The sequence below is a fragment of the Nothobranchius furzeri genome, chromosome 8, assembly GCF_043380555.1.
Source record: "Nothobranchius furzeri strain GRZ-AD chromosome 8, NfurGRZ-RIMD1, whole genome shotgun sequence".
Lineage (NCBI taxonomy): Eukaryota > Metazoa > Chordata > Actinopteri > Cyprinodontiformes > Nothobranchiidae > Nothobranchius > Nothobranchius furzeri.
This window is the reverse complement of record NC_091748.1, coordinates 58,452,691-58,464,496: the sequence shown is the minus strand read 5'-3', so window position 1 is coordinate 58,464,496 and position 11,806 is coordinate 58,452,691. Positions and strand designations below refer to the sequence as shown.

At 44.3% G+C, this 11,806-nt stretch overlaps 1 protein-coding gene across 1 annotated transcript in view; it reads right to left on the bottom strand.

The window, feature by feature from the left end:
* fbn2b (fibrillin 2b) overlaps window positions 1-11,806 on the bottom strand; it is an 86,546-nt gene continuing 74,740 nt past the window's right edge. The window contains exons 41-65 of the mRNA XM_015970542.3: window positions 11,635-11,784; window positions 11,479-11,550; window positions 11,269-11,394; window positions 10,000-10,125; window positions 9,476-9,601; window positions 9,274-9,390; window positions 8,486-8,614; window positions 8,263-8,382; window positions 8,011-8,136; window positions 7,775-7,927; window positions 7,632-7,697; window positions 7,407-7,532; window positions 6,404-6,523; window positions 6,200-6,322; window positions 5,940-6,071; window positions 5,744-5,869; window positions 5,384-5,590; window positions 5,122-5,247; window positions 4,868-4,990; window positions 4,557-4,673; window positions 4,288-4,416; window positions 4,062-4,181; window positions 960-1,191; window positions 685-838; window positions 1-598 (exon numbers count right to left, since the gene is read on the bottom strand). Of these exons, the coding sequence (XP_015826028.3) occupies window positions 221-598; window positions 685-838; window positions 960-1,191; window positions 4,062-4,181; window positions 4,288-4,416; window positions 4,557-4,673; window positions 4,868-4,990; window positions 5,122-5,247; window positions 5,384-5,590; window positions 5,744-5,869; window positions 5,940-6,071; window positions 6,200-6,322; window positions 6,404-6,523; window positions 7,407-7,532; window positions 7,632-7,697; window positions 7,775-7,927; window positions 8,011-8,136; window positions 8,263-8,382; window positions 8,486-8,614; window positions 9,274-9,390; window positions 9,476-9,601; window positions 10,000-10,125; window positions 11,269-11,394; window positions 11,479-11,550; window positions 11,635-11,784 (3,524 nt within the window). The 3' untranslated portion in view covers window positions 1-220. The remainder of the gene's footprint in view (window positions 599-684; window positions 839-959; window positions 1,192-4,061; window positions 4,182-4,287; window positions 4,417-4,556; window positions 4,674-4,867; window positions 4,991-5,121; window positions 5,248-5,383; window positions 5,591-5,743; window positions 5,870-5,939; window positions 6,072-6,199; window positions 6,323-6,403; window positions 6,524-7,406; window positions 7,533-7,631; window positions 7,698-7,774; window positions 7,928-8,010; window positions 8,137-8,262; window positions 8,383-8,485; window positions 8,615-9,273; window positions 9,391-9,475; window positions 9,602-9,999; window positions 10,126-11,268; window positions 11,395-11,478; window positions 11,551-11,634; window positions 11,785-11,806) is intronic.

Genomic DNA, 11,806 nt, shown 5'->3' with positions numbered 1-11,806 from the left:
GAGCGCTGGGTCAGGAGTGGTGTCAGCGTAGAAAAAAAAGACGTACAAAACATGAACCTATAACTTGACGACTAACAAAGGGGTGGTAAAGTTGGGTCGATCGTCTCAGTCTTTGATAGTCTGTAACAGCCCCGCTGGTTGGATGGTCCTTTAAGAGGAGAGGCGTCTGGCTGGAGAAGTTATTGAGTTAAAGGTTAAAACTCAGTTGCACACTCTGAGCTCAGTGCAGGTGGATGTGGAGCTTGATGCGCAGAGCGCCTCCTATTTCTCCCTGTAGGTAGTCACTATCGTGCTGCTTCTCTAGTTGATGTAGCCTGCGTGGCCCAAACAGCGGCAGACTGCTGATCTCTAGCCGGTACGATCCCGGCAGAGGCGGCCTGTTGCCAAGCCTGAGCACGCTCTTTCCATCACGGCTTTCAAATATGCGGAAGTGTTCATCGGCGTTGCCGTGGGTTATGATGTATCGCACGTGATGCGCTAGGGGCTGCAGGGCGGGGAGAAACTCCAGGATGGGCTCTTTGTCGAGCAGGGAGCCCAGCGACATGTTCATGGGGATGGATGCCTGGGTGTCCACACTGGCCATACTCACATGTGATTCCTATGGAGCATAAAAATACAAAGTGATTCACAGATATTCAAAAGCAGCCCACTTCAGACTGAGGACCTGATTGTGAACACACTTACCTGATTCAGCTCATTTCCATCAGTGTTGCGTTTTTGTCGCCCATTCTTTCCTCCTCCATTGATCTTGCACTCGTAGCAGGCCTCAGGAGAAAGGCTGTCATCCTCGTCTCCCTCCACAAGCTGGCCTGGGAAACCTGAGCCTGTTATACAGTGACTGCAAGAACACAGAAGAATAAATCATTCTCACTTCAACACAAAAAAACATCCACAGATCCTTTCCTGGGGCGAGTCATGATGCAATCTCCTGAATGTTATCTCCCTCTGCATTTCCTCACCCCTGTCCTGCTCTGAAGAAACCTCCAGGGCAGCCGCACAGGTAGCCTCCATCAGTGTTGGAGCAGCCATAGATGCAGGGGTTAGTGCCTGTCATACATTCATTCACATCCTGGCAGCCACCACTGTTCTGTTCAAAGTCAAAGCCGGACGGACACACACACTTGAAGCTGCCCAGCGTGTTGTAGCAGGAAGCTGAGCCACAAACCGTCCCGCCCTGGCACTCATTCTCATCTAAAGGAAAAAAGTAGGAGAGGTTTACAGACAGTCCCTGGTTAGGCTTTGAAGACAAGTAAACCTCTGAAACTGCTAGTATTGAGGTTAAACTTCTAAAACCAAACCTAATCAAGTTAAGTTATTTCTTCATGAAAACACCCTCACCATTTTTTCCACTGCAAGTGAAAGTGGTGCGAAATGGCGGCGAGATGTACTACGAGGCATTTAGCCGTCTTTATATAGCGTAGTGAACTAGACTAAATTCTTGCTTTGCATAGTTTGGTCTAGGGACACTCCATTGGAACTAGGGATGTCCCGATCAGCATTTTAGGCTCCAGATCCAATCTTTTAACTTCAAATCTGATCCGATTTCGAGTCCCGATCCGATAGTTTGCCTTTACTATTGAAATTAATAAAGCTGAAACATATTTTTAGCAAGTAACTCAAGTTAACGTTCTGAGACTGATTTAATTAATCAGCATTACCCTTATTGTTGTAAATACCATGAAATCGGCTTCGGTCAGGTGCTGCGTCCTTGTAGTCCCCAGCTCCCTCCTGGTTTCCCTCATGTTTCCCCCTAGTCACTTTATACTTAGTTATCCCATCCCATTTAGTTTAGTATCCCCATGGATTTTGTGTTTGTTCTGGTGTAGAGTTTCAGGTTTATTAGTTCTCTTATCTTTAGTTCTCTGTATAGTTTATCCAGTCTGTTTCTTCCTTTGTGTTCCTTCCCTATTTAGTTAATTAGTCTCTCCTGATCCCTTCAGCTTACTCCCCACACACCTGCTACTTGTTTCCCTAATTGCTTCCCTCTGTGTATAAAACCCTGTCTTGTCTCTCAGTGTTTGTTGGTCCATTGTATGTGGGTATTCTGCATCTTGGGTCCAACCCTCCTGCTCGCAGCATGACAGCTTCCTGTTTTGAGACCGTGTGTGTTAGATTTCTGGTAGCTTTATTATGCAGTGAATTGCTACCGTAAAGATGGACGCTAAAGTACAAAAATGATAGATTGTGGTTGGCTACAAAGAGCACAAGGTGGGCTGCAGCCAGTAACAGCAGCTCTCGCTTTGTTATGTTGGGGCTAAAAGGTGTGCCTGTGAACCAAGGTCGCACGTGCTCTGCAGAACGCCAGAGTCCTGTTTTGTCAGTTAAGGTTTGAGATCAGTTCCAGTAAGAATATTTATCTGAAGTCAACAGCAAGCTGTTTTGGTCCAGAATCTGCTGGAAACATGGTGGCTCCTAACCAGTTTCAACTCGTGTGTGTAAGGTCCATTTCCTGGTTATGAAAGGCTGGCGTCAGTAAAAATATTGAAATAGTTTCTGATTTGATGTGACTTAGGCTTTTTTGAGGAGGTTTGGCCAAAGGCTCTGGCATTTGGCAACCCGCTGTTCTAAATAACTTGCTTGTATAACTGAAAATAAAGCCCCAAGCTGTGATGGACAATTGTCTAATCCTTCGTGTCTTATTGAATCCATAAAAGGAACCCACACACTGCCGACCACGAAGGGAAAGTCTGCCTCCAGGTGTGAAGAAGCCATTTTGACACCTGTAATATTACTAGAGCCTGTAATAACACCAGAAGACATCATTTTGATGTCTTAACAGTGAGTGTAATGCATATACTTAATGTAATAAGTTAATAACACAACTGCTCAACCAAAATAAAGAATGGGATCAGAATCCCAGTTGCAGAGTTGAAAAATGGCAGTGAAGAAAAACAAGAGTCAAGTTCAGTTTTACTGATGACTGCTGCAGGGGTCTTGTTGCTGGAAGAGGACTTTGAGGCCGATTTTTCAGTCGAGTGCATGTATCAACATCATCAACAGCCCTTACGAGACGCACAGACTACTCCTCAGCCGTTTCATTCTCCAAACACATTGGAAACTTTGCTACCATCTTAGGTGCTTTTCTCTGTTCGTGGTGTGTGTGTGTGTGTGTATGTGTGTGTGTGTGTGTGTGTGTGTGTGTGTGTGTGTTTGTGCGCATTATAGTGCATTGTCTACCCGACCAAGAATCCTCAGAGGTGAGATCGCTGAGTGATCCATGACGGTGAATCTGCAGCAAGCATGCATCTGTGGTGTTCGGGTCTGCAGCTGTGTACTGTTGTGCAGTTCACACATGGGCATGGTGGGAGACAGGGTTTCATTCAGTCCAAGTTTGGGGCAGCAGTAGCTCAGGTGGTAGAGCAGGTTGCCTTATGGGTTCGATTCCAGCTCCCGTCAGGGGTATCCTACTGTTGTGTCCTTGGGCAAGACACTTCACCCAACTTGCCTGTGTTAGTTGTGGTCAGAGGGGCCGACAGTGCCAAATGGCAGCCTCGCCTCTGTCAGACCTCCCCAGGGCGGCTGTGGCTACAAGTAGCTTACCATCACTAGCAGTGTGTGAATGTGAGAGTGTGTGAAAGCGTCTTTGGGGGTCTTGACAAGCGCTATATAAGTTCAATGCATTATTATTATTATTAAGTGTCTTATCTCCAGGTAGAAGTAATGAGTCATGAAAAAAAATATGGATTTCAACATAAATTACATCTTGGTTGTGCCAATAGTAATATTTGATCAAAATGTGCCAACCGTTGCTCTGGAAGGTGTAAAATAGCATGACACACACCCTTTTGCCCTCCAGTTTCAGGGCATCGCAAAGATTACTCAACCAGGACAAACCGTGTCATTATCAGCCTCTATATCAGATTATATTCTATTCCATTCAACTTGGTAACGATTGGCTGATGAAAATTTCAGCAGATCTCTAAAAATACCACAGCTACAGCAATTCAAAAAGCCTTTCAAGTATCTTTTCCAGGTTTCTGTCTCCCAGCACAATTCCCTAGGATGTGCCCGTCCTGATAATCAGGATGGAGACCTCAGACTTTGGAGTGATGGTGACTCACCCACGCACTGGTTCCACTGGTAGTGCTGGACGTAACCCTGAGGGCAGCCACAGCGGAAGCCTCCCAGCATGTTCTGACAGCCGTGCTGACAGCGGTGGTTCCCACCACACTCATCAACATCTGATGGGAAAATGAACACAAGCTTGATTCCCTCCACACTCTCTGGTTTTATAAGAAGGCATCTTTTTCTACTAAAATACGTAAAAAGTATTTTGTGCCTGCTCACCCTCACACTCCATGCCCGAGCTGTCCAAGGAGAAACCTTTCGAGCATTCACAGTTGAAGCTTCCAGGAGTGTTTACACATGACGCCCGAGAACCACAAGCACTGTTCTGGGCTGCACACTCATTATTATCTGCAAAGAACGACAAATATACATTTAAAAAAAAAGCTTGAAATATATTGTGTATTTCCATTAAATCCATGTTATGACTTTTTAGTGTCCAGAAATCTGCACATATTTATAGATTTTCTCTGATGTGGATCTGGACTCACCAATGCAGGCAGTCTGATGCTGAGTGAAGCCAGCAGGACACTTGCAGTTGTAACCTCCGATGGTGTTAACACAGAGGAACTGGCAGTTGTGCTGCTTTGTTGCACACTCATCCAGATCTAATGAAAAGAAAAAAGAATCATGAAAATGTATGAAGCTTAAAATATAAAAATAGAATTAATAGAGTGAAAAGTAAGTTAAATCTTTAGCGTTATCATACATTTTTCAAGGTGAACAATAAATCTCTTGATAAAACTTTGCAATCAGCTGCAGATGCTAAACTACGTCCATGTGCAGCTCTGAGTGCTTCTACCTTTGCAGGTCTTTCCGTCTGGCTGCAGGATGTATCCTCGGGGGCAGGAGCACACGTAGCTGCCTTCTGTGTTCTTACACAAGAAATTACAGGGCTTTGGAGACAACGAGCACTCATCCATATCTGAAAAAAAATCATTGTGAGTAGAGATGCTGAAGGTCGACAACGATTACAAAACATCTGGTAATATGATTCATCATGGCAGCCTGCATGAGGGATAATTTAAGAGACATCAGGATGGAGATCAGCCTCACCGACGCAGGAGGTTGCAGTGAAGTCGGCCTTGTATCCCACGTTACAGTGGCAGCGGAAGGATCCGATGGTGTTGATGCACTGACCATTTCGGCACAGATCTGGCATCACTTGGCACTCGTTGATGTCTGGCAAAACAGACATTTGGAAAATGCTTTTTCAGAGTTAGAGAGTTTTCCTTTTGTTTCTTGAACTTGCCTTTTTTCATTTAGATTTATTTTTGAGTTCTTAAAAGTGACACTTCATGTTTGAGTACATTCTCACCTCGACCATCTGTGGTGTAGCCTGGTCCAAGTGGGCACATCTTCTTGTACTGTACGGTACCGGGGAGCGGGCACAGTTCACACTGTGATCCCCAGCCTCGACCCACATTACAGCAGCATTCTGACTTGGTCACACTGTTCCTGTTGGTGGATGACTGCTGGCACATTGTCTGCAGCACCTCCGTGTAGCAGAAACCCTTCCTGTTGTCTGAAGGACGAAAGGAAAACCATTTTCATATGCAGATAGATTTCTTACAAATTCTCTCTTTCTGTTAATCCTTCAGTTGTGTTTAGAATAAAGGGGAGGACATCTTAACCAGTTTTTTTAATTCCTGGAGTGTGAATCCAGGTGGTGTCTTACCAATACATTCAGTTTCTGTTGAGCTCGGCTCAAAGCCGTCATTGCACTCGCAGCGGTAGCTTCCCCCCGTGTTGATACAGCGACCGTTCTTGCAGATGCCAGGTTTGGCGCGACACTCGTTCAGGTCTGCAGAACAGATCGGGGATGAGAGGAGTAGAGATGAGCGCAGATCCTGCTAAATGTTATTATCACTCACCCATGCAACCCTCTCCATCTGGTCGCCGTTGCATGCCAGCAGGGCAGATGCACATGAAGGTTCCTATCAGGTTCTTGCAGGTCATGCCTTTAGAGTCGCAGTCATCCAGTCCCTCTGAGCACTCGTCCTGATCTTTTGGGGGATGAAAGAGTGAGGTAATTTATCAGAAATTTTAGATGCAATAAATATAATTCAATAACTTATCCTATTACACACAGAAATGGATCAAAAACAGAGTTGCAACGCAAAGCTGATCTCACCTCTGCACATTCGCTGGTCGTCTCTCAGCACATAACCAGCAGGACACATACACTCGTAGGACCCGAAGGTGTTGACACAACGGAAAGCACAAAGCAGAGGATTCTGGGAGCACTCATTGACATCTTGAGAAGAAAAGTAGTAAACTTATATTAAATCACTTCTTAATAATAAGCGTAACCATGCAGGCGAGTGTTTTCACTAACCTTCACATGTGATCATAGGTCCAGGCTCAAAGCCCTCCTGGCACGTACAGTCGAACCCTCCCACCACGTTGATGCAGGTTCCATTTCCACACGGGTTTCCTATGGAGCACTCATCGGTGTCTGCAGAAACAAACCATCATTTGAGTTGAACTTTACAATCATTAAGCAGAAGTTTAAACATCATGAGAAAATAGGCAAGTCCTCTTCTGAATATATAACAACAATTCTGAGCATTAATGCAGATTTTAGTAAGACAAAAATAAAATACAAAATATGCAAATCTGCAGACAAGAATTAGCACATACTGGCTCAAGAAAATGACTTAAAAATATGAAAAATGTTGCAAAGTATGGCTTTAATCATTAATATTCATGATATTTGGACATCTCATCTCTGATTGGCTAACAGCAGCACAACTCTTCCACTGCCTCCATTTGATTTGCAATGTTGATGTTTTACCTCCACAAACAACTCAAGCCTGAAGGAGTTCTGTCATGTTGTGGATTTGCTAATGCTAACAGTTAGCTTCTACTAGCTGAGACATGCTCTGCTCTCTCCTGGATACTAACACAGCCTTCTGCAGATGCGAGCTAAGGTGGGTGAATCCATGAACATTAATTTTCAGTGTGACATAGATCAGACTGGCTTTTCCTGACCCGAGCACTTCCCCATCTACTTTCTATCAGCAGCTAATGCAGGAAATAAGGGTAGAAGGCAACTTCCATGAGGCTTTTGCAAATCAGAGCCACTGATGGTATTTCAACAACAAGTAAAAGGCTTTTTTTTGTTGCTCTTTAAAGATTTATTCATTTTTGCATCTTTATGCCTTAACCCTCTCAGGCTCAAATTAAGTTTTGATAAAAGGAGGAACAACTAAGTCCTTCAGGGGTACTTCTGAGTTAAAAAATGCTCATGAAATGAAATACGTATGTGAAGTAACCAGGTAGGTAAGTTTTAACATTGCAAATCTGCAACGCCTGCCTCCAGAGGATTAACCACTCACCGATACAGTTGACTCCAGTGTAATCCAGGTTGTATCCAAACGGGCATTCACATCGGAAAGAACCGTCTGTGTTGATGCAAATCCCATTCTGACAGATTCCAGGGTTATCCAGACACTCGTTCATATCTGCTCACAGGAAAAGGAAAAACAGGTTGTTGCCCCACATCTGCACAAATGACCCTCTTCCCATTGTCTTTTTTAGGAGGTTGTTGTTGCAGCACTTACCCTCTCGAGTGTCGCCCAGTCCAGGCAGAGCTCCGTGACCATAGGGACACAGAGTGTTAAAGGCAGCTGAAAACCACCAAAGAAAAAAATTACTCACCACTTTAATATTTAAAAACTGTATTTTTTTATTTTTATTTGCACACCATCGCTCTCTCGTGGGCACAGCTCACAGGGAAGTCCCCATCCCTCTCCAGGCATCTTGCTGCAGCAGCACTTGGCTTTGGTGGTATTAAAGGCCTTGGGGAAGGAGCATTTGCCCGCCTCAAATTTGGTGAAACAGAAGCTCTCCCTGGTGTCTGCCAAGAGAAAAACAAACTTCCTGTCAAAATAGTTGCTTGAGATTTGCAGCATCTAAATGTTAAACAATAGCTTTTCTCACCGTAGCAACGCCGCTTGTTGTCAGAAAGAACAAAGCCCGGCTGGCAGGAGCACTGGAAGCTGCCAGGAGTGTTGGTGCAGGTGCCAAACTGGCAGATGTTTGGTTCTACATCACATTCGTTGATATCTAAGACAAAAAAAGTCAGAGTGCGTATAAATGCTCTTTTGGAGATTATTTCAGGATTCCTCGTGTCCAGGACACTGAATTTAATGATATAATTTACAGGTGTATTTTGATTAACACATGTTTTACCTAAACACTGCTCATTTTGCACCTCGTAGCCAGGAGGGCAAATACATCTGAAGGATCCATCCAGATTCTGACAAGTTCCTGGAGAGCATGTCCCAGGCAGGCTGATGCACTCATTAATATCTGCAAGAAACAGCACTGTTACGCTTTTGCAGCGCTAACATTTTATGAACTCTAAAAAGTCACACGTTCCCTAAATGTTTCTTTGTAATGCCATTAGAATTACCAATGCAATTCTTCCCATCCGGTGTGTTTTCGTAGCCCTCGAGGCAGAGACACTGGAAGGAACCAAGCCCGTTGATACAATGTCCATTCCTGCACACTTGGCCCTGGAGCGAAAAGCACTCATCTATGTCTGTGAGAGATGGAAGATCAAAGATGTTTTTGTTTCAGCAGCATCGATCAGAAGGACAAATAACACAGAATGGTAAAGTTTTCTGCCCGTGACATTAAAGAATACTAATAAAAGATGAGCAGAAAATCAAGGTAATACTGTAACTGTAAATGGCTAGCCTAGAGTCTAGACAGTCAAAATTAATTTGCTTTGCATGTCGTCTAGCCACGCTCCATTGGAACCTCCGCAGCCACGGCCAGTATTGTGGCTGGCCAATCACAGCGCGTTTCTTTAGAAAAACTATGTATTTTTGTCTTCTTCCATGACGTATGGCCATTGTGCTGACATCCGTAGCATTCCAATAACAGCACTCTATTGGTTTGGTCGGCCAATCGCAGCGCTCTATCAGTCAGGTGGGCAAGATGTTACAGTGACTGAGCAGACTACCCCATTGACTGACATCTGTAGCGATGAGTACGTTACGTTGTTTGTTGTCAGTTTAAAAGACAACTGTGGATCCCACTCCACGACTGAGAACTATCAATGGATCGTGGCCATATGTTATATATGGCTAGAAAAAGGCACTATGCTCTACTGAAATGCAAGGAATAAATGATGACAGCTGAACCAGTAAAGAGATGTTGACCATTGAAGGAAACAGCTTTGTGAACCACTCCTACCCATGCAGTCGTTGTTGTGTGTGAGTTCAAAGCCGGGGAAGCACAGACAGTTGTAGGACCCCACGGTGTTTTTACAGGTACCGTTACCGCATGGCTGTCTCTCACACTCATCAATGTCTAAAACACAAAACACACAACCTTTAATGTGGGTGAAAACATTCTGCAGATTTTTCTGACTCAGTCCGTTGTGTTTTCTCCTCACCCATGCACATCGTCTGATCAATGGAGGCTTTGAAGCCGTTGTGACAGAGACAGCGATAACTGCCCTGTGTGTCGATACACTGACCATGGCTGCACACGTTGGGAATCTCCTGGCACTCGTTACGATCTGGGAAAAAGTAAAGAGAATAATAAAAACTCATTAAAGTCATTCAGGAGGGTATGTTTTTCACTTTACAGTACGTATAAATGTGAACCAAACCAGGTCCTATGGGTCAACTTCATACATGTATGGAATGTCTCTCTGCTACAATACACCTGATTCAAATGGGTGGGTAACAAATGAATCAGGGTACTGGTGCCACTTTAAGTTCCTCTGTATACTAAAGGTCATTTAGAACACGATTATCTTTCTTTGATGTGTGCAAAATTAGCTCCTTGATTTTACTTAATGATATAGAAAATCATGAAATGAAAAGTCTGGACACCAATTAGAAACTAAAAAGAATTTGGATGTTTTTGGTCCCGATGGACTCGTGATTGCGCTATAACTTGTGTTGGACTCACCCAGACAGGCCCCGCTAGGGGACAGTTTGAATCCCTGTGAGCACTCGCAGCGGTAGCTGCCTGGAATGTTGATACAGTTTGCATTGCGCTGGCACAGGTTGTCCCCGCTGTTACACTCATCAATATCTGTGATAGAAGAAGGGAAGGAGAAAGCATCAATCATGGCCTCTTTAACTGTCTGGTCGGAGCAGGCTGTCAGCTTGTGGACAAGAATTAACACACACACACACACACACACACACACACACACACACACACACACACACACACACACACACACACACACACACACACACACACACATACACACACACACACACACACACACACACACACACACACACACACATACACACACACACACAACAGCGCCGGTTTGGCTCCGGTACAGTTCAGTCACCATCAGGTTCTAGATGACTGATGGTTCTGCAAGGTAATCCCATTCAGAGCCAGCACACGAGCCTTTAGAGAGACATCATTCATAATAATAAAGGATGCACTAAATTCAATGAGTGAGGCACGTCGTATAAAGTCAGCCAGAGGGTGAGAGTCACTGTATTTATGTGAGAGTACACACTGTTATTTCTGCTTGTGTATGTATGTTGATATGATTACATTAATTAACAGAAATGCTAGACTATGTGTCTTAACGCTGAATTACCAACTCCTGCATTGTCAAAACAAAACTGATGGTGTGGGAGGAGAAACCCATGTTTGTATTTTAGTTTTTGATTTTCATTTCCTGACAAAAGGTAATCTTCCATGAGCAGTACTCTAGAGTAACTCGAATCGGTGCAGCTCAGCCTGACAACCTTTTCCAACGGCACATTTGGGTATTTTTTATCTGATTATTTCCCAGTTTTCAGTCCTTGCTCCGCTGAGGTACCTGGCGGTGCTGAGTGGGGTCAGCATCGCAACTGCGGCCGCTGATTGGCTAGGAGGCGGAGTCACTGGTTGCTCCGGAGTTTTTTGCCTGCTGCTTCACTGCCTGCAACCATTTCCTGGGTCAGTTCAAGAAAATGCCTTAAAACTGAGCATAATGTCCCACAACACCACCATTTTTGTGCTGAATTGTGTTTCTGTGTAGCATACCACCTCCTCATGCTCTTTGCATGTTTCAGGCTAAGTAGTGCCTTTTGAAAACTATTGTAAGGGCCTCCAATGTGGACCCACTTATAAACGGGATCTTACACTAGCTAAAGTCTCTGTTTTCCTCTTTTGCAGCAGACAGATCAACGGACCAAATGGAGCAATAAGACAGAAACTAACCTTCACAAATCAGTAGTATGTTGTTGTAACTGAAGCCCATTGGACATTCACAGCGGAAACTTCCGATCTGGTTGATGCACACTCCGTTAGCACAGATACCAGGGATCTCCCTACACTCATCAATATCTGCAATAAGAAAAAGAAAAAAAGCATGCCATCATGCAACTTTTAGCTCCAACAATGTTAATTTGAAAGTTTATGCTAACTTACCAACTGGTTTCCCGGTGTGGATGTCAATGATGAAGCCAGGAGCCAGGTTACCACAGAGGCTCTGGTACTGAGCTGGAGGAATCGACACAGAGGAGAGGTTTTAATGACATTTATCCACGAAGTTAATGATAAAACTGAAGTTGTGTTGAAACTCACTGGTGGACGGAACAGGACAGGCCTCGCACGGTTTGTTCCACGCTTTGCCCACGTTGTAGGCGCAGCAGCACATCTTCTTGGTCATGTTGAACGACAGCTCGTTCTCGCAGGTGTCGTTAAAGTTGCGATAGCACACGCTTTTCCTCATATCTGCATTAAAAGGGAGTAAATC